This window comes from Natator depressus, chromosome 11, assembly GCF_965152275.1.
Source record: "Natator depressus isolate rNatDep1 chromosome 11, rNatDep2.hap1, whole genome shotgun sequence".
Lineage (NCBI taxonomy): Eukaryota > Metazoa > Chordata > Testudines > Cheloniidae > Natator > Natator depressus.
In genome coordinates this window covers 76,000,241-76,020,293 of record NC_134244.1, presented here as the reverse complement: position 1 = coordinate 76,020,293, position 20,053 = coordinate 76,000,241, and the positions used below count along the sequence as shown (strand labels likewise).

Sequence of the window (20,053 nt, the reverse complement as noted above, 5' to 3'; positions counted from 1 at the left end):
GTTGGAGAAAAACCTGAATATTAACCAAGGAAGGTGAATCAGAGCACGACTAGACTGCCTGCTTCCCCTCCCCTCTGTTTGCTCTCTGGCAAATGCAGCCCGGCTGTGTAACAGCGTGAGCAGCGTCACTAGTCTCTCAGGGGACAGAAGACCACAAAAACCATGCTGCAGTGAGATTGTTGCAGTCATGAACTCCACTGACACTCAGAAGGGGAAAGTAGCCATTGTTGGAGGTGGTCTGGTAAGAAACTCACTGTTATCTCTGTTGTGGTTTGATTGGATCCAGGGCTGCGGCCTGGGATGAGAACAGACTGCCGCCCGGACAAGCCATTCTTAGCAAGACCTGAAAATGTGAAGAGCTGTAGCAAAGTGCTTGGTGTTTGGGTTGTGTAACTGGCCAGTTCAGGCCCAGCTTTCAGAGTGAAAATCATTGGACGGGCTGCGGCTACCACTGACAGAAGTGGGCTCCTCCAATCCAGGCAGCTGCCCCTGGGTGAGGCGTGATTGCTGGGAATAGCTGATAGTGATGGTTGCAAGCGTTTGAAATGCAACCAGCTCTTTTGCCTCCTTTCTACAGTATTTGCTTGTCTGTGCCTAACTAGTTGCTTTGTAAATGAAGGGAATAACACCAACTCTGCTGGTGAGTTTAAACCTCAGGGCTACTTGTAGCCCTCTGTCTTCATTAAGGCACCGGCTCTTTCCGGAGAAGCCTGGAAGCTAGAATGGGCTCAGCGGAGCGACTGCTGGGGGAGCAGTGCCTAGCGTGTTGGGGCAGACGGGACTCTGCACCACATCCATGGCTGTGTTTGCTGGGTCGAGCCTTTCTACTGGGGCGCTGAATGAGAGGCTGTTGAAGACCGAGCTTGTGAACGAGTAACACGCTAGGGTGAGACAAGTGCCAGGACTGGGTGTGAAAAGCCACCCCTGCCGCACAGAGTCCCTGCCAGTTTCGCAGAGGAAGTGCCCTGTGTGGGAGCCGGTGGACGTGTGTTGCGGACACCTGGTGGTGTAACACGCGGCAGGCCCTGGTCTGCCTCAAGTGCTGGGGACAAACTCTTGCCACCCCGGGCCCCTTTTCTGCCTCGCAGCTGAACTCTAGGAAGCAGCCCAGGCCACGGTCTGGCTCCTCCGAAAGCTTTACCCCGCATTACACCTCAGGACTGCTGTGTGCAAAGGGCTGCGTGGGCCTGTTCGTCGCAGCTCCCAGTCAGCCTCATGCAAAGGGGGAACAACCCAGAACCGTGTCAGCAGGGTTTGGAGTGTCGGCTAAGCAACATTTAAACAACAGTTAACAGTGACTCGACTGTTTCCTTACACAGACCTCCACCCCTTGGCAGCTGTTACGGGTGCCCCAGCCTAACATTTACCCTTCTGCCTGGATTGCTGAGCTGCCCTGGCCCACCCCTGGGACGGGGGCGACAGTGGATGTGTTGGCAGGGGGGATTCTGGCTCTGCTGCAGGAACTCTCACCCCATGTCTATCCATTGCCTGCCCAGAAATTAATCCTGCCCCCCCCCCCGTGCTCCTCCTGGGGTTCTTCCTCCCCTGCCCTTCCCCAGCCTGTGATGTATTAAAGTTCCCTCTCCCCCTTCAGGACAGAGGATGGGGGCAGCTCCAGGGACTCTTTGCCCCCCTCTGCCCTACCAGGCAGTGTGCAGGAGGATGGGGGAGGAGCACAAGACCCATCCCATCCCCATTGCTCACAGGACCAGGGGGGAAGTGGGGCTGCCCTGAGCTGCTGGCTCTTCGCTTCCCCCCTCCCCTCCTGTGAGAATGGCTTTGGGTTGCGAGGGGGAGAGAGAACTCTTCCTGCAGCAGCTCTGATTGGTTGCTCTGCTCCAGGAGGCAGGGCAGTGGGGCAGGCGGCCAATCAGAGGGCGTATTTCCCCCATGCAGGCCTCATATTTGCTACGGAGCTGGAGCCTCTTACATCATCCCCAGAGGGTCCCAGCCCCAGCCATTCCTGTGGCTGCGGAAGCCTCGGGAGAGCTGGGAACAGGGCGGTGGGCTATCCTATCAGAGTTGCAGTGCTCTGCCCTCTGCATGTGTGCAGACCCCCCACCCCACCCCGCAGCCTCCCCCTTCACTCCACCCCGACCCTCCTCCCCCCTCACTGCCCTGTCCCCCTCACTCCCCTTGTCTTTCCAGATAGCTGATTCCCCCCCCCCATTTGCCTCCCCGCCAAAGAACAGTGGCACTAATGTGCATTTGGTGGCATCACACAAGTCACTCTGCTGGTGCGTTCCTTCCCCACGCTCGGTCTCTCTGGCCTAGTTAGATGGGATTGTCTGTTGCTTCCAATCTGTCTGTATCCATGTGTTGTCTCGTCTTACATAAAGATTGTGCACATCTTGGGACAGGGACTGTCTCTTTGTTCTGCACTGGTGCAGGGCCTAGCACAGTGGGTGGCCTGGTCCAGGACGAGAGCCCCTACGCAACAGTGATACAAAGGAAGAAATAACAAGAATAATGAAATTCATGTCTCCTCCCCACTGTTGATCTCCTTTTCCTTGAACTTAAAATAAAATGCTGTAATATAACATACATGGGGAACAGTAGCATGAAGGCAGATTTGACACGTTTGCCAGATCTTCGCTCCTTGACTAGCCAGGTCAGTGGAACAGACTCCTGAAACAAAGGGTCTGGGTTGTCTTCTGGCATGGATTTGTAGCAGACCTTGTGGAAAATACACAAGGCAATGATGCTGGATATGCAGAAAGCAAGTGGTGCAGCTGTGGACGCTTCCCAGGTTGTTAGGCACCTCTCCACCATCTAAAAAAAGAAAAGGAGGACTTGTGGCATCTTAGAGACTAACACATTTATTTGAGCATAAGCTTTCGTGAGCTACAGCTCACTTCATCAGATGCATTCAGTGGTTTTCCACTGCATGCAGCCGATGAAGTGAGCTGTAGCTCACGAAAGCTTATGCTCAAATAAATGTGTTAGTCTCTAAGGTGCCACAAGTCCTCCTTTTCTTTTTGTGGATACAGACTAACACGGCTGCTACTCTGAAACCTCTCCACCCTCTGCCTTTTGCGTGAAGCAGTCTTGTCTGTGCCTGCCAGGGCTCAGTGCCCTGAAACCACCAGCCTCTGCCAGCACAGCCCAGCCTTCCAGGCCTCGCTCTCCATACAGGTAGTGATAGGCATGTGCCAATGCCTGAATACATGGCGCGTTCCCTGCCGTGTCCAGTTCCTTATCCACCACACGCTCACCGAATGACCAGGCCTGCTGGTCCCAAAGGAACAGGACATGCCAATAAGTGAGCTTCAACTCAGGACCAGAACTTTGCTTCACACACCAGCACTGAGATATATTTGTAGTGGAAAACAAGACTACATTTATTATCAAAGACTCGAGACTCAAGTGATGGTGAGTAAGAGTACTGGAAACAAAGGGTTACATATAAAACAAATCATAACACGCTTTTTAAAGACTAGACAGAACTAACGAGTTACTCTTTTGTCTAAAAAAGCTTATCACACCCAAAGTTCTCTCCAGCGTTTCCAACCAAGTCTGGCTGAGCCCCCTTTTTCATGAAGCAAAGTCACTGGCCTTTTACTTTCTCAGTGAAGGATGCCAAACATGTCGTCTTTGCCTCCCAAATATAGTGGAGCAAATCTCTGGTGTGTAGCTCTAGACAGGGTTCTCTCTCTCCCGCACGCACGCTGTTTTTCTCTTCCTGTTTCTCTTCTTGAAGACCCCTCAGCCTTTCATTTGCATGCAGTTCAGACTGGTGATAAAGACTCATTATGAAATGAGACAATACTCCGTCGACACATAAACTGGCAGCCAGATAAACATCTCTTGTCTGACAGAAACTGTTTTTCACCTTTGCTGTGACCAGTACCTTGATACTGACTTTAAGAACGTATTTTCAGTATCTACACGTGATTCCTTATCTAGTATCTGTACATACATTTCTTGATGCTTTTCATAACCAGTGTGACTCCGGCTTTTACTTGAGATCATTCTTTGGCGAACAGGAATGTACATGGCAGACGCAGGTAATTCCTGTAACCGCTCTGCATGCTTTTGCCAGTTGGCATTAAGAGGTTCTTAGGTCACAGCAACAGTCAAAAGCATGGTGTATGGGCGATATACAATCTAGATTTGCCTTTGTAGCACTTTGTGTATCTAGGCAAAGTTAGCCAACCATAGGTTCCCTGAAGTCAGTTCACAAGAGAAACACCACAACACCCTAAATTCTCTCATGGTAGATAAATAGGGGCTTGACAATTGATGCAAACTCTAGCTTACCCTTGCCTACATGTAGAAGTCAGCACTGGTGCAGTTACAATGCTTGCTGAATCAGGGGTGTGTGTGCCTGAGTGTAGACAAGGCCTACATTTCAGTGCGAAGGGATCTTTGACTGGGAACTTTGACCACCAAGTCCTAGCTACCCTGTATGCATGTTAGGGATTCTAGCGCCCTTTTCCTAGGAGAAGACGTCTCTCGGGTACATGGTCAAGATGCCCCGTTTCCTGCTGAGCTGTGTACCAGTTGGTTGTCACCGTCCCCTCTATATAAGAAGCTGCCCGTCAGTGATGCTGCATGTTTATAACTGGAAAGCACATTCAGAGTCTCTGCAAGGAAATTGTTCTATAACTGTAACATGTTTCTGTAACTCTCTTGTAGGTGGGTGCTTTAAATGTCTGTTTCTTTGCAAGAAGAGGGTTCCAAGTTGATATGTATGAAGCCAGAGAAGGTGAGCCCAGTCTTACTATAATTACACAATTACTAATCTGATCACTTCTTTATTTCCACCAGCTCCTAAAAAGGGGTGAAGTGGGGAGGGGGAAAGGAATGTTATGGGCAAAGACTGTGGAACAAACAGAATCTGAAAATGTGTCTTTAGAATATTTGCTTAGCTTTCCCTCGGAACATGTGATTGAAAGGCTAGCATTTACTCTGCAATGTGCCTTTCTGAATGTGCGTGCAGGTAACGCAATGAACCCAGCTTTCAGAACTTACAGGTGCCCTTCTTTTTATGCACCTATGGTAAGGGCTGATTTGAACGCCCAAGTCTGACAATTGGGCTCCTTACAGGATGTGTATAGTGATGCAGAAGCTGTCCCAGAAGCTTGCCAGTGCATGATTGATTAACGCTGTAGAATATTTGCTGACGCCCTGGGTTTGTCAAGGCTGAAGGTTGCGCAAGGTTTGAGTACTCCATTCCCCTCAGTCCCAAAGCTATATGGAGAAAGAGCTGCAAGAGGCACAGATACCAAAAGAGGAAGTTATTGCACCCAGGGCTTGTGTTTAACTTTTAAAGGTAACAAATCCTCTTAACAAGTTTTCGCCAAGGACAAGGCTAGTGGTAACGGTGACTAAAGCCTCATATACACAAAGCATCAGGAAAAAAGAGGATATGGTCATACACGTGAATGAATACCCAGTACCGCTGAGTCAGTTTCTCAACTTCAGCAGGGACCCGAAGAAGTCTTTACACTGCCAAGAGCTAACCTTGGATCTTCCTAGATGTAAGCGGGGGAACGGTCCCGCTCTTGTGGGGGAACTTTCCTGGTGTCTGCACGACCCCGGTGAAGTGGGCTAGCGAAAGGATCTGAGTCCTCGCTCCCACTTCCTTTACCCAGTGGCCTCCCTGCCCTCGAGGACTCCCCTTCCACTCTCCTGTCTGGCAGAGTCCTCGTAAACCCGACAAGGCTGGGCCAGGATTCCTGGGGGGCTCGACCCCCAACCCTGCAGTGGTCACCTAGGACAGGGGCTAGGGTGTCCCCACTCCGGGGTACTCTCTCTGCACTGGGCGCTTCTCTGACCCACTGATCATTACATACGATTTAAAGCAAATACAGTTTATTTAATCAGCAATTAATTTAATTAATTTAATTTAAAAAATTTAAAAGGAAAAATGGGAAAGATGAAAGGAAACACATCACCCCGCTCTGTGGCAGGGAACATCACAAACCATGTCTCTGGAACGTCAGGGCCGTTCACAGTTGCTTCCTTGTAGGTCCCAGGCCCCTTCTCAGGTCCTGGCTATGCTGCAGGGATGCTGCGGGTTGGACACTTGCTCTGGTGGTGACCACACCCCTCCGGGCTTTGGGGGGTGGGACCCTTCTTCTGAGAGTCAGCCCCCCGTTGGGTTCAGATCCCCCTCCCATTCGGGCCTGCAAGGACCCTTGGCTGGGGTTGTCTTTCTGTGCTGGGCCCTTTGCTAGGGTCCCCCCTTGGCTGGCCCCAGTGGCTCACCACACCTGGCTCTGTTGCTGCAGCCCTGCTCCCAGCACAGGGTCTGCTCTCCCTGGGCTGTGTCTCTGCCCCGCTGGCTGGCCAGCCTCTGCTCCCCAGCTCAGCTTGGGCCCCTGCTCTTTCCTTAGCTCGGCCCCATGCTGCCTGACCCAGGCAATTCCAGGTCACCCGGAGGAGGGGACGCCCCTGGCCTCCTGACTCCCTCGTTAGCCTGCCCGCCCTGTCAATCAGGCTGACCTGGAGCATGGGCCTCTCCCCACTGCCCCCGGGGACTGTCCATCTCAGGGTCCTCGTTTCCCATTTACCATTCCCCTTTTGGTACTGGGAGTTAGCAACCAAAACACCCCCACTGAATGTTAGTAAGGGGGCAACAGTCCCCTTACTTAGAGCAGAGGTGGGCCAAGTACGGCCCATGGGCCACATCCGGCCCGCGGGACCGTCCTGCCTGGCCTTTGAGCTCCCGGCCAGGGAGGCTAGCCCCCAGCCCCTCCCCCGCAGCCATGCCACCATGCGGGCAGCGCTCTGGGCAGCGGGGTTGCGTGCTCCTGCAGGGCAGCGCGGCAGTGTCTGGCTCCGGCCGAGCGGCGTGGCTCCCAGACATGCTGCTTTGAGCGGCATAGTAAGGGGGCCAGGGCCAGGGGATTGGATAAGGGGCAGCGGGTCCCGGGGGGCAGTCAGGGGACTTGGAGCCTGGGGCAGTTGGATGGGGCGGAGGTTCTGGGGGGGACGGTCAGGGGACGGGGGACAGGGAGGTTGGATAAGTGTGGGAGTCCCGGGGGGCCTGTCAGGGGGCAGGGGTATGGATAGGTGTCGGGGCAGTCAGGAGACAGGGAGCAGGGGGGGTTGAATAGGGGGTGGGGTCCCAGGGAGCCGTTAGGGTCAGGGGTGTGGATAGGGGTCAGGGGACAGGGAGGGTTGGATGGGGTGGCGTCCCAGGGGAGTGGTTAGGGTCGGGGGGGCCCCGGAAGGGGCCAGTCAGGGGACAAGGAGTGGGGGGGGCGGGTGTTGGATGGGTCGGTAGTTCTGAGGGGGGTAGTCGGGGCGGGAAGTGGGAGGGGTCGGATAGGGGGTGGGGGCCAGGCTGTTTGGGGAGGCATGGCCTTCCCTACCCGGCCTTCCATACAGTTTTGCAACCCCTTGGGCCAAAAAGTTTACTCACCCCATCCTAGAGGCTCACAGATGTGCTATAACCCATACATGCATCTAACTGGTTGGCAAAAGACCAGCTAATATTAGAGGGATATGAATAAAACCCTGGTTTTTGCAATTCCTGGCAGTACTGCCTCAGCTGATGGTCCAGCATAAGATAAGCTGCAAGAAATAGGGACCCCTGCGTAGCCTCGTCCTTGGAGATGGTATGAGCAGCTCAGGTTATTTTTGCTGAGGAAGGGAACCCCCCTTCCCCCAGAGGCAGACACATGCACTACCCTGGTTCATTTCCAAAAAAATTGCAAAGGTTACTGGTTATTTAAAAGCCATTAAGCAAAGCTAGGAAAGTGGAGTATGGTCACACCACACCTTTTGCTAATGGACACCTATACTGGTATATAGTGCTAAAGGCAGTCAGAATAGACTGGAAAAATACATGTGGGATATTTATTGGTTTGGGTTTCCTGTACCAGGAACTAGAAGTTGAGTTAAAAATCACGTTCACTGGAACTCCATGACATGCTGTTCTGCTCCTCCTTCGCAACGAAGAGTCCAGGTCAGCGGAAGAGTCATACGTCCTCACAAAGCTTCCCACTGAGCATAATTCATTTTTCTGGGGCAGTTTCAGGCTGCAGTGGCGCTCCTCACAGCACCACCCCTCAGTACCGAATGTTTGCAGGATTACACCCCTAGGCTGCAAAAACAACGCTAGGTGTGTGGCATCCTTGTCCAAGTTAACGTTGTGCATGTTCGAGAACCACTTCTCTGTACCTGGTCTCTGCTCACAGTGGACAAGACATGCTGCAAGTCAGGGCTGAGGCAGCTTGGCAGTTATGTGGGGAAGTGTGCACAGCTCTTGCTCCTGCTGCTGGGTGACCTCGACTTGCACGTAAATAACACCAAGCACACGTTAGCATTTGGTCTCCCAGCTCACCTGAAACTGTAGTATTCGTGTAGGGGGCTCCAGACAAACACACTCAGCCAGGCATGCTTCAGTCTGGGCGTGAACACGGAAGACACCACAAATGTTTAACCAGCACCTAATCCAGGCAAAGATCAGGGGCTCGTCCATCCAGGGGAGTTAATAAAGCTGGTTTGGCTCCCAGAGCTTTTGACTCCTCTCTGCTGTCCTAGGGCATGCTGGAGCCTAAGTGCCCAGCTTCAAGGCCAAGGTGTCAATGTGTTGGTAAAGATACACAACCACCTGATGAGCCCCACCATTGATAGGCCCCAAATTGCCCCTCTATCCCCACACTGCCTGAGAACATCACCAGGTTCACTGTAGGACACTGACAGAGGATTAGGATGTCGGGGGCACCAAACCCATTCTGAATCCATTCCTCAGTAGCACAAAGACTCTGCACAGGGCTGTACCTCTTTGGTAAAAGAGTTTGAAAGGACTTCTACCCTCAGCCTGGAGCTTCCGCACAGTGATCTCGCTCACCCCCAGACTGCGTAATTTGGCTAGTGGAGCCCAGCACTGACAGCTGTGAACAGCTCTCGGTATGCTTTGCTGAAAGGATGTGTCATATGTGACTGGAACACAACACAATAGAAACTCTGAGACAGAGATCTCCCAGTGTACATTCAACCAAAGAGGAAGTGAGGCTGGTTTGGTTTGGTTCCCCTTGCTTTATCCATGCTGATCAGCCACCCTTACAAACCTCTAAACAAGCCTCTCTAATACTGCTTCTTTTTGCTGCATCGCTGGGATGGGGCTGGTGGCTCCTTCCCCTCAGCATTCAATCAAAGGCTAGTGTCCCTGCCTAGCTATTGTTCCTGCCACCTCTAAGCTCTTCTAATGGACTCTTTCCAAATGCTGCCTTGGCTGGCTCTTCTCCAGCTCCCTTTACGGTCCCTTTCAGCATAGCTTCTGCCCTGGGCAGGCCTCAGAGACCACTCTCCACGATGGCTGCTCTCCTGGACCTAGCTCTGCCCATCTCCCTGGGCTAGGTCCAGGAGAGCAGCCGCCATTCCCACAGGGCTGGGAGCAGCACAGATGTTCATTGGCTGCTCTCACCTCTGCTGGTATAAGCTGCATTGCGGAGGAAATGGACACACTGAATGCAGCGTAAAAGAGAACTTGGTTTTTACATCCAGGCTTTCATGTTTTCCGGTTACTCAGCTCCAGCCACAGCTGTGGAGGGAGGGCCCACCTGCTGCTGTAAGAAATGACACAAAGAAAGGTGGTTTACCACTAACAGTGCAGCTGTCAAAAATTAACAGTTCAAACAGATCCAGAGCAATGAATGAATTGACTCACGCCAGGGTGCGCTGGGCTGGTGCTGCAGTCTGGGAGCGCCTTTGGTACCTCGCTCAGGCACCAGGCACACGAAAGGAAAACAAGCAAGCAACGTCAAATTACAGCAACATTCGTGAAGCAAAGCCAACCCCAAATCTCTGTTGCACCCTCTTTGGCCCTCCAGCATCGCTGGACTGGTCACCCTCAGAGAGCCAAGGTCACAGACTGGGGCGGGCAGGGGTGTTACTCTGGTTCCTCAATGGGAGACTCAAGAGGACCGTTCACCTTAAAAACAGGCCTCTACTGACCAGCTCTACTCAGCCAACCTCCCTCTGGAGTCACTGGGACCTGGGCCAAGCATGGACTGCAGGATTGGGCCCACCTCACACAGCAGCGTGAAACGTACATGCTTTAAGGGCTAGATCCGACGCTCATTGAAGTGATGAGTCCTTCCATTGCCTGGGACCAGGCCCCTGGTGTCTGTGTCTGCCGCCTTACTCAGGCCGAGTGGCCCTTTGTCCTGAGAGTAACGTCATGCGTTTCATGGGGCTAGTCCTGGGGTAAGGTACCGCTCGGCTGGTGTCGAGGGGGCAAGGTCAGGTCCTTCATAGTTGATGTACTTGCCCTCCAGGAAGCGAGGAGTGTGCCGGCCTCTCCCTGGGAGGGTTGGGGGAAGGTGCCACTGGCCTGGGAGGCAGAAAGCCTGGTGGAGGCCAGGCTCCTGCCATGGCCTAGCCCCCTCAGGTCACATGCGCATGTCTCCGGCATGGCGTTGGAGCAAACCACCAGGCCTGCCGCCAGCTGCTGCAGGATCCTCAGTCTTGTGAAGCTGTGTGTAAATAAACGCCTGGTTTCATGGGAGGCTAGTGTAAAGCTTTGCTTCGACTCCTGCCCGGCTAGCCTTCTGCCGTGTGCACAGGCTTTCCTCTGCGCGCGAGCCATGGCCGCCCCAGGGACAAACTGCAGCTGCTGTTTCCTTTCAGATATCCGCGTCGCCAGAGCTGCTCGGGGCAGGAGCATTAACTTGGCGCTGTCTCACAGAGGACGCCAAGCCCTCAAGGCCATTGGGATGGAAGAGCAGGTAGCCGCACTGCCTCCCTCGGGGGGTTTTAAGCGAATGCCTGACGACCTTTCGTCAAGCACAGGTTTCATTTCAGTTGCTGGCTGGCCGGGACAGCTCCAAGCCCTAGGGACAGGCCGGAGCTGTGCTTCTCCCTAACGTTGCCCGGGAGCCGTTAACACACCAAAGCTGTCCACTGGCACGGACTCCTGAGATAATCACCACTTCTCCTGCACGCCTGGCGCTCCTCTGCTGCAGGGCATGCGGCCAAGGTGCGGCAGCCTGGCAGGGCGAGTCCCGTGTCCCCTGGAGCAGGCGTGCGCGGAGGCCATGCAGCTGGCGCTCTGCTGTCGCGCCAGGGGACCTAGAGAGAGAGAGCACCGGCTCTTCATGGCAGCTATCTGGGCCGAGAGCCCTCGGAGGAGTAAGGACGGGGGGAGGGCAAGTACAATGCAGTCAGTGGAAGCATCATCCCTAGAAAGCCAGGTGTGGGCAGTGGTGCCAGGGAGCAGAACAGTGGGGCTGATTTTCAGGTCTAGGCCCCAAGCCATCCAGGGGTAAAGCTGAATTTTCCCATATATCCTCCGCCCAGGGCCTGCTGCAAAGGCCATGGAAATCAGAGCCTTTCCACAGACCTCACTGGGCTTTGGCTCAGGCCCGCAGCGTGCCATGAGCTCCGCACAACCCGCTTGAGTGCAAGCCCTGCCCCTGCCGCGTGGGGTCTAACTGCAGCTGCTCAGGCTTGTGCCGTTTCAGATCCGAGGGGAGAATAAAGCCCAGGTCATACACAACTCGTACCCCAGTGCAGCACCTTGGCTCGGATTCCCACACAGGCGCTGGGGGCTTTACGGACCTTTTCTGGCCAAACCAACTTGCCCAGGATTTTTATTAGAAGGAGCTGGCAGCTAATTGTCTCAGTGAGATGCAGCAGTTTTATAGCGTAGCACATCACACATTGCCAGGGCCAGATTAGGGATCCCTGACTCGCTGGGCTGGGCCTAGGCCCCACTGGATTTAGTGGGCTTCAGGGAGTCACACACTGGCCCCTCAGCCTCACTATTGGAGCTGAAGGTAATGGAAGTCTCTTCCTTTTGATTTCAGATTGTGGCCAAAGGCATCCCCATGCGGGCCAGGAGGATACACACACCCTCGGGAAAAACATATTCCATCCCCTATGGAACAAAGAGCCAGGTATTTTCCTTCCACACATGCCCTGGGGGCAGGGGCCTTTGTTTACGTTCACCGGACCGGTGTTACAGCAATGTGTAATGTTCAGTGATTGCATCCAGCGTGTGTGGACGAAAGGATGCCCTGGGGAGTGAGTTAAGAGTAATTATGCACAAAACCTTCCTTATCCCCCTCTCTGCATTTTCCATTGCACCCTGTCTGGCTGGGGCTGTGCTCTGAGCCCTCAGGGAAGGGACTGTATACCATCAGCACCATAATGGTGGAACAAAGTACATATTTTGGCTATTTTGCCTCTAATGCAAAAAATATCTTGTGGCCAAGGGACACTGTAATGTTTTTTATAACCATAAAACACAAATATTTTAACTCCTCTGGGTCCTCACAAAAACTGTCCCAATGGTTTGTTTCTCACAATCCAACTGTGTAAACGTGGCCTCAATTCCCTATGCCTTGCAATCCCACCTGGGGGCCCACTCCATTCCCATCTCCTCTCAGCCACCAGCCCTGACACCCGGTTTTTCTGCTCCACCACATTTTCCCTCCCGGCTTTCCCCACATGCAGCCTCCCTGCCTCACCCAGCGTTCCCTTCCCCCAGCCCTGCTGCCCCCTCCACTGCCCCCCACAGCAACAAGAGCACTGCTGGAAGACTGTGTCCAGTTCGGGTTGAAAAACTGGAGAAGGTTCAGAGCCTTGTCTCGCCTTCAGCAAGACAGCTCAAGTGCTTACAGTTAAGGACCCGTGTCAGTGTTTGCAGGACTGCTGCCTATCATGTCATCCTCCAAATATTTTTTGCAAAAAATGCTTCAGAAATACTCACTTCCTAAAACTGTTTCCCTGCAGTACATTCTCTCTGTGGACAGAGCAAATTTAAACAAAGAGCTGCTAACAGGTAAGTGTCCTGGCCTTTTTGGAGTGCTCCTAGGCCCTTTTCACTTTGTCCTACCTAAGAGAATCTAGGGTTGGACCAAGGATTTAAAGTAGGGCTGTCAAGCGATTAAAAAAAATTAATCGTGATCAATAGCGCAATTAATCGTGCTGTTAAACAATAACAGAATACCATTTATTTAAATATTTTGGATGTTTTCTACATTTTCAAATATTACAAAAATTACAAAATTAAATATTATTTCAAAAACTACAGCACAGAATAGAAAGTGTACAGTGCTCACTTTATTTTTATTACAAATATTTGCACTGTTAAAAAAAAATAAATAGTATTTTTCAATTCACGTCATACATCTACTGTAGTGCAATCTCTTTATCATGAAAGTTGAACTTAGAAATGTAGAATTATATACAAAAAATAACTGCACTCAAAAACAAAACAATGTAAAGCTTTAGAGCCTACAAGTCCATTCAGTCCTACTTCTTGTTCAGCCAATTGCTAAGACAAACAAGTTTGTGTACATTTACGGGAGATAATGCTGTAAACAAGAAGCAGGCAATGTCACCTAAAAGTGAGAGCAGATGTTTGCATGGCACTGTTATAGCTGGCGTCACAAGATATTTACATGCCAGATGCGCTAAAGATTCATATGTCCCTTCATGCTTCAACCACCATTCCAGAGGTCTTGCTTCCATGCTAGTGACAGGTTCTGCTCAATAAAGATCCAAAGCAGTGAGGCCTGACACATGTTCATTTTCATCATCTGAGTCAGATGCCACTAGCAGAAAGGTTGATTTTCCTTTTTGGTGGTTTGGGTTCTGTAGTTTCCGCATCGGAGTGTTGCTTTTTTAAGACTTCTGAAAGAATGCTTCCCACACCTCATCCCTCTCAGATTTTGGAAGGCACTTCAGAGTCTTAAACTTTGGTTCGAGTGCTGTAGTGATCTTTAGAAATCTCACACTGGTACCTTCTTTGCGTTTTGTCAAATCTGTAGTGAAAGTGTTTTTAAAACAAACAACATGTGCTGGGTCATCATCCGAGATTGCTATAACATGAAATATGTGGCAGAATGCAAGTAAAACAGAGCAGGAGACATACAATTCTCCCCCAAGGTGTTCAGTCACAAATTTAATTAACATATTATTTTTTTAATGAGCATCATCAGCATGGAAGCATGTCCTCTGGAATGGTGGTTGAAGCATGCAGGGACATATGAATCTTTAGCGCATCTGGCATGTAAATATCTTGCGATGCCAGCTACAACAGTGCCATGCGAACACCTGTTCTCACTTTTAGGTGACATTGCACGCTTCTTGTTTACAGCATTATCTCCCATAAATGTAAACAAACTTGTTTGTCTTAATGATTGGCTGAATAAGAAGTAGGACTGAGTGGACTTGTACGCTCTAAACCTTTATATTGTTTCGGTTTTGAGCGCAGTTATATAACAAAAAAAATCTACATTTGTAAGTTGCACTTTAACGATAAAAAGAGATTGCATTACAGTATTTGTATGAGGTGAAATGAAAAATACTATTTCTTTTGTTTGTTATTTTTACAATGCAAATATTTGTAATCTAAAATAATAATATAAAGTGAACACTGTATACTTCGTATTCTGTGTTGTAATTGAAATAAATATATTTGAAAATGTCGAAAAAATCCAAAAATATTTAATAAATTTCAATTGGTATTCTATTGTTTAACAGTGTGATTAAAACTGCGATTAATTGCAATTAATTGACAGCCCTAATTTAAAGGCTATGGTGCTGTAGAGACATAATATAGATGCTTCCTGCATCAACTGAAGGGGTTTTTCCATCAATGTAGGCAATCCAGCTCCCCAAGGAGCAGTCGCTAGGTCAATAGATTAATTTTTCTGTCGACCTAGCGATGTCTACACAGGGGCAGGGTGTGTGTGTGTGTGTGTGGGGGGTTTAGGTTGGCTTAACTAGGGCACTCAGGGCTGTGAAGTTTTCACACCCCTGAGCTACATAGCTAGGTTGATCTAAGTTTTAAGTGGGCTAAGTTTCCATGGTTTCCTCTGGAAATGCTGCTCTGGTTCTCCAAGAGTTCTGGGTCTCTTCACGATAGTCAGAAGCCACTAACAGAGTCTACAAGTACAGACTAACATGTAGCTTTTGAAGACACGTCTCAAATAATACTTAAAACTTATCTAGAGTGTTTTTTATCTGAAAGTCGAAAGGCATTTTACAAACATTAACCCCCCAACACACCTCTATGGTAGGAAAACACTGTGCTCAGTTGACAGAGGAACAAACTTGGACTAGAGAGAGTAAGGTCCAATGTTACAAAAGTTGCTACAAACTTTGGGGTGCCTCATTTTGGGGCTGCCTAATTGTCTCAAACTGGGTGCCAGAATTAGCAGGTCCTTCTGAACATTTGGTCCTGAATTATGTGGCGAGGCTCTCACTCCCACTCTGTGGCTGCTGTGGAAGTCGGCTTTAGGATTCCAAACTCCCTGCGTTCTGGTCTGGCACCTAGAACACATTTTAAGATGGGGATGTAAGGGAGAAACCAGCAGCAACATTTAAAACAAAGTTCTGATATGTAAATTTGTTTTAAGGACTGATTTCCAGAGCACTAGCTCTGAGAGACAGCATCCTGGTGCACATGGAAACTGAGCCCACAGATTAGACGTTCACTGAAAAACAGCTGATATCACGGGAGATTTTGACGGTGGGTGATGTTGAAGATTGGGTGAGATCATTTGAACTGTTCCTAATTATCTGCTTTGTGTATAAATAAGGGGAAAGTTGACAGGAAAGCTAAATAACCCATTTCTTCAGTGTATTTGCATTCTACTGAGTCCAGCTGAACACTGAGTTTGGAATGCAACATGGAGTGATTTAATAACATTACTAGGAAAAAAGTCATTACTTGCAGCATGTTACAAAGTAGTTACGTGTCAGCCGTACAGCTGGGTGGCCACATTCTGCCCTTGGATGCATGCCCGTTGGCTGCTGGGGGGTCACACAGGCCCAGTCTCTGTGATGATTCCTATGCTGCAGGGACAGGAGTCATGGCGGTATCTGAAGATTATCATTGTCTCGGTGAACAAGAATATTTTGCCAGGATGTATTGCACTGAGTAAATACTTTTCACAAGTTTTAACCATAAAATCTCGCTCCCCCCCTGCCCCCGCCCGCAGAAGGAATCTGATTTGATCAAAGGGACGAAAAGGGCGCTCTCTGGGATAGCTGTGTGGGCTCGTTCAATCCATTACATTGAAACTTCTCTTCTTTTCACAGCTGCTGAGAAGTACCCCAACGCTAAGTTGTACTTTGGACACAAGCTGCTCCGCTGCCACATTGAATCAGGGCTATTAACCTTACAAGGGTAATGCAGGCCCCGTCCCGGAGAGTGCTCTCTTCATAGAGCTTTTGCCTAATAATTAATCAAAACAAACAACTGGGCAAGGCTGTTCTGAGCTGACCCTTGACGTCAGGTTTGTGAAGACTCAGACATTGCAGCAGTTTTCACGAAGAGTTTAAAAGTGCCAAAGCAACTACATCAGCAGTGAGCCAGACACGAGGATTTACTTGTTTGTGCAAGTAACAAACATGCTTGTCTTGCCACGTTTAGTTTTCCACCCATGTCCTGGCTAGACAGTCTCCCCTGCGTTAAGGTAATGACTTGGTTTCTGTGACCTGGCAGGTTTGGATCACACCCCGGCACCGTCAGCATTGAACCAGTCCGTCAGATTTATGATGTGTTGGTTCTCCTGTGAGGGGATCTTGGTGGCCATTGAGCAAAGGTGTCTGCGGTGTCTGTCTGGGTATTCAAATACACCCTGTTCTAGCTGAGCGTGACGCATGGGATGGCCCCGCATGGCTCTGAAACACTGGCGGCTGCTGTCAGCACTAGGTCACCCTGTAAACAGAGGCCTTTTACACAAAGCTGTGGAGACTAGTTCACAAACACCAACTTTAATAACCTACAGACTAAGTCCTTACTCCACCCCCAGAGCTTATTAACTCATGGCCGGGACCTTGGGGTCCCGCGCTTTCCTCCGCAGCATGGGGCAGAGGCTGCCTGCGGGGATCACCTGGGCATGTCACCTCGTCCACTGCAGGGCCTCGGGTGCAGTGGCACCTCATGTTCCCCTGGTCCCCGCCTGTGGCACACAGGAGTTTAGTCTCCTGAGGCCTGAAATGCTTTGGTCTAACTCAAGTCACTGAGCTCAGCACAGGTATCGGGCTGAAATGTAACAGCCTGTGACAGGCGGTCAGGCTCAATGGCCCCGTCTGGCCTTGAACTCTATAAAATCTACGTTGATCAGACAGTCTCTTCATACACCTGAAGGCTAAACACACACCCAAAAATCAAGTCCAAAAGAGTGCTTAGACCCCTCTTCAGCAGAGAGCAAATGGCCCATCTACCCTGGCCACTGGTGCTGGGGGAGTTCACTGGTCCAGGCCAAAGTCCTGCAGCCGCATTTTAATGGTTTCTCTTGTTTTTCAGACCTGACCAAACACCCATGGAAGTCACCTGTGACCTCATTGTGGGATGTGATGGAGCCTTTTCTACAGTCAGAAAGCCGTTCATGCGGCAAACATGCTTTAACTACAGCCATGTGTACATTCCTCATGGGTACATGGAGTTGACCATCCCACCCAAGGATGGGGATGTAAGCAGCCGCCCTCCATCCTGTGCTCTGCTGTAACACCCTGGTCCTTGCCACAGCAACCCTTCTAGAAATCCCTTTTAAGAATGTTGGCTCTGGGGGAGGGATGGGGCTGGTCCCGCCTCTCAGAGCTATTATTTCAGGCTCGCTGCAGAGTCAGGCAGACATCACTGCAATGTCCCTGTTTTCAAGATTATCACAGGATCCATAAGAGCTGGTAGAACCAGTTAATCTTGGCTTTAAAAGAGGTGGTAGCACAAGGCAATTGCTTGTTAGCACAGGACTTGCAAACAGTGAGTATTTGGCCTCTGCTCAATGCCTGAGCATCCCTGGGGGGAGACCTTAGAACCCACTGATGCCCCTCTGCACGCCCTCCTCTCCCACCAGTGCTTGGAATCAGACGCAGCTTTCACCAAACCGACAGCTCCTTTCATTCTGGGGGAGGGCTCCTGCAGTCAGTCTCTGGTGCTGAAGGAAAAGGGAAGGGAGTGCTGCTGCGGCTCTGGGAAGCCAGTAAGTGGTGATGTCAGCAGACAGTCTAGGACACCACTAGGGCGGGGCACTAATGATAGCAAATGGAGGAAGAGCAGGGTTGCCAGGCATCCGGTTTTCGACAGTCGAAAAGGGACCCTAGCAGCTCCGGTCAGCACCGCCGAGCGGGCCGTTAAAAGTCCGGTTGGTGGGGCTGCGGCGCTAAGACGGGCTAGTCCCTACCAGTCCTGGCTCTGGGGCTGGCAGCAGGTCTGGCTCCTAGGCCGCGGGGTGGGCCCCACAGGGCTCCCCGCGCTGCCCCCTCCCCAAGCACCGGCTCTACACTCCCATTGGCTGGGAACCATGGCCAATGGGAGTTGGGGGAGCGGTGCCTGTGGGCGAGAGCAGCACGTGGAGCCTCCCACCTCCCCTAGGAGCTGGACCTGCTGCTCACTGCTTCTGGGGCGCAGCGCGGAGCCAGGACAGGCAGGGAGCCTGCCTTAGCCCTGCAGTGCCATGATTGGGAGCCGCCCGAGGTAAGCCGGGTGCCCCAACCCCCTAGCCCAGCCCTGAGCCCCCCCAAACCTGGAGCCCCCTCCTGAACCCCAAACCCTTCATTCCCAGCCCCACCCCAGAGCCTGCACCCCCAGCCAGAGCTCTCACCCTCCCCTGCATCCCAACCCCCTGCCCCAGCCCAGAGCCCCCTCCCACACCCTGCACCCCTCATCCCCAGTCCCACCCCAGAGCCTGCACCCCCTCCTGCACCCCAACCCCCAGCATCAACTCGCAGTCCCCTCCCACACTCAGACTCCCTTGGCCCCACCCCCAGCCTAGAGCCCTCTCCTGCACTCCAACCCCCGCGGCCCCAGCCCAGAGCCCGTATGCCCTCCCACAGCCCAAACCACTGCCTCAACCCGCAGCCCCTTCCCATATTCCGAATCCCTCGGCCCCACCCCCCAGCCTGCAGCCCCCTCCTGCACCCCAAACCCGTCATCCCCAGCCCCACCCCAGAACCTGCACCTCCAGTTAGAGCCCTCACCCCCTCCCGCACCCCAACTCTCTGCCCCAACCCCAGTGAAAGTGAGTGAGGGTGGGAGAGAGTGAGCCACCGATGAGGGGGAATGTAGTGAGTGGAGGTGGGGCCTCGAGAAGGGGCAGGGGAGGGGTCTCGGAGCAGGGGGCGGGGCTAGGGTTTTCGGTTTTGTGCGATTAGAAAGTTGGCAACCCTAAGGAAGAGGCAGGAGTGAGTGGGGTGGGGATGATGGGAAAACAACCCAGCTTGCTAAGGCTTTTACCACCTGTGAAATGGTGCAGTTTCCATCTACCCTGCCTGCCTCTCTGCAGGGCTGATCTGTGGGTAATGGGCTTGCTAACGAGACACTGACCAATCCCTTCCTTTCAGTTTGCCATGGAAGAGAATTACCTTCACATCTGGCCCAGGAACACCTTCATGATGATTGCGCTGCCTAACCTGGTAAGAACCCACCACTGCCATTCCTTTCGGGGCACAGGGACGGCTCCAGCCCTGGCTCCTGCAGAAGCTCTGGGGGCAGGAGGGGGCTTGGGGAGATACACAGACCCTAGCGCTGCCATGGTGAGCGGGGTGGACTCTTTAACCCAGGGAGGCTCACAGACTGAATCCGTGCTCTGCTGCTGATTGGGGCCATGATGGGGTGGGGAGAGGTCTCTCCTGGTTGTGCACCACTCCCACGTAAAGGCCAACCACAATCTGACCCTCTGTGGAACAGACCAGGAAAGTGCAGACCCTGTGTGAAAGGGCCTGGCCCCCAATTGACACACAGCTGGGCCTGGCAGCAGTGCATAACTCACTGCCAGCAAGTGGTCTAGCAATGCGCGAGTGGGGGAGGAACAGCTGGAAGTGGAAACAGCAGCCCCACAGAGGCTGGCAGGACACACCTAGCCCATGCAGATACAGCCTGGATCCTCCCTGCAGCTCATCGGCACTTTAACCCAACTCCTCTTTCGAAACTCCTGATGGCAAATGCCGTAATGTCAGAACTCCCCCGACTACTGCCGCCCTGTGCTGGACCCTCACACCAACCCTTCTGGTGAACTTGGCAATGGTGCCAGGTCCCAGAATGTGAGGCTGAGACTATTATGGAACATGGCACTAGGTTCAGTTCCCTTACTCCAAAGTAAGGCAGACGGAGACGAGGTCCAAGCTGCTCTCCAGC

The 20,053-nt window shown here is 51.9% G+C and overlaps 1 protein-coding gene across 3 annotated transcripts in view; it reads left to right on the top strand.

Annotated features, from left to right (window-relative positions):
- Window positions 1-41: 41 nt before the first annotated feature.
- Window positions 42-20,053, top strand: part of KMO (kynurenine 3-monooxygenase) — a 44,732-nt gene continuing 24,720 nt past the window's right edge. For 2 of the 3 annotated variants that reach the window (XM_074968194.1, XM_074968196.1), the window contains exons 1-8: window positions 42-241; window positions 4,639-4,708; window positions 10,588-10,685; window positions 11,766-11,855; window positions 12,694-12,742; window positions 16,012-16,099; window positions 17,225-17,390; window positions 19,261-19,332. In XM_074968194.1, the coding sequence (XP_074824295.1) occupies window positions 188-241; window positions 4,639-4,708; window positions 10,588-10,685; window positions 11,766-11,855; window positions 12,694-12,742; window positions 16,012-16,099; window positions 17,225-17,390; window positions 19,261-19,332 (687 nt within the window). In that variant the 5' untranslated portion in view covers window positions 42-187. Of the gene's footprint in view, window positions 242-3,255; window positions 3,373-4,638; window positions 4,709-10,587; window positions 10,686-11,765; window positions 11,856-12,693; window positions 12,743-16,011; window positions 16,100-17,224; window positions 17,391-19,260; window positions 19,333-20,053 lie in introns of those variants that run through there. The other variant, XM_074968195.1, reaches the window with a different exon arrangement.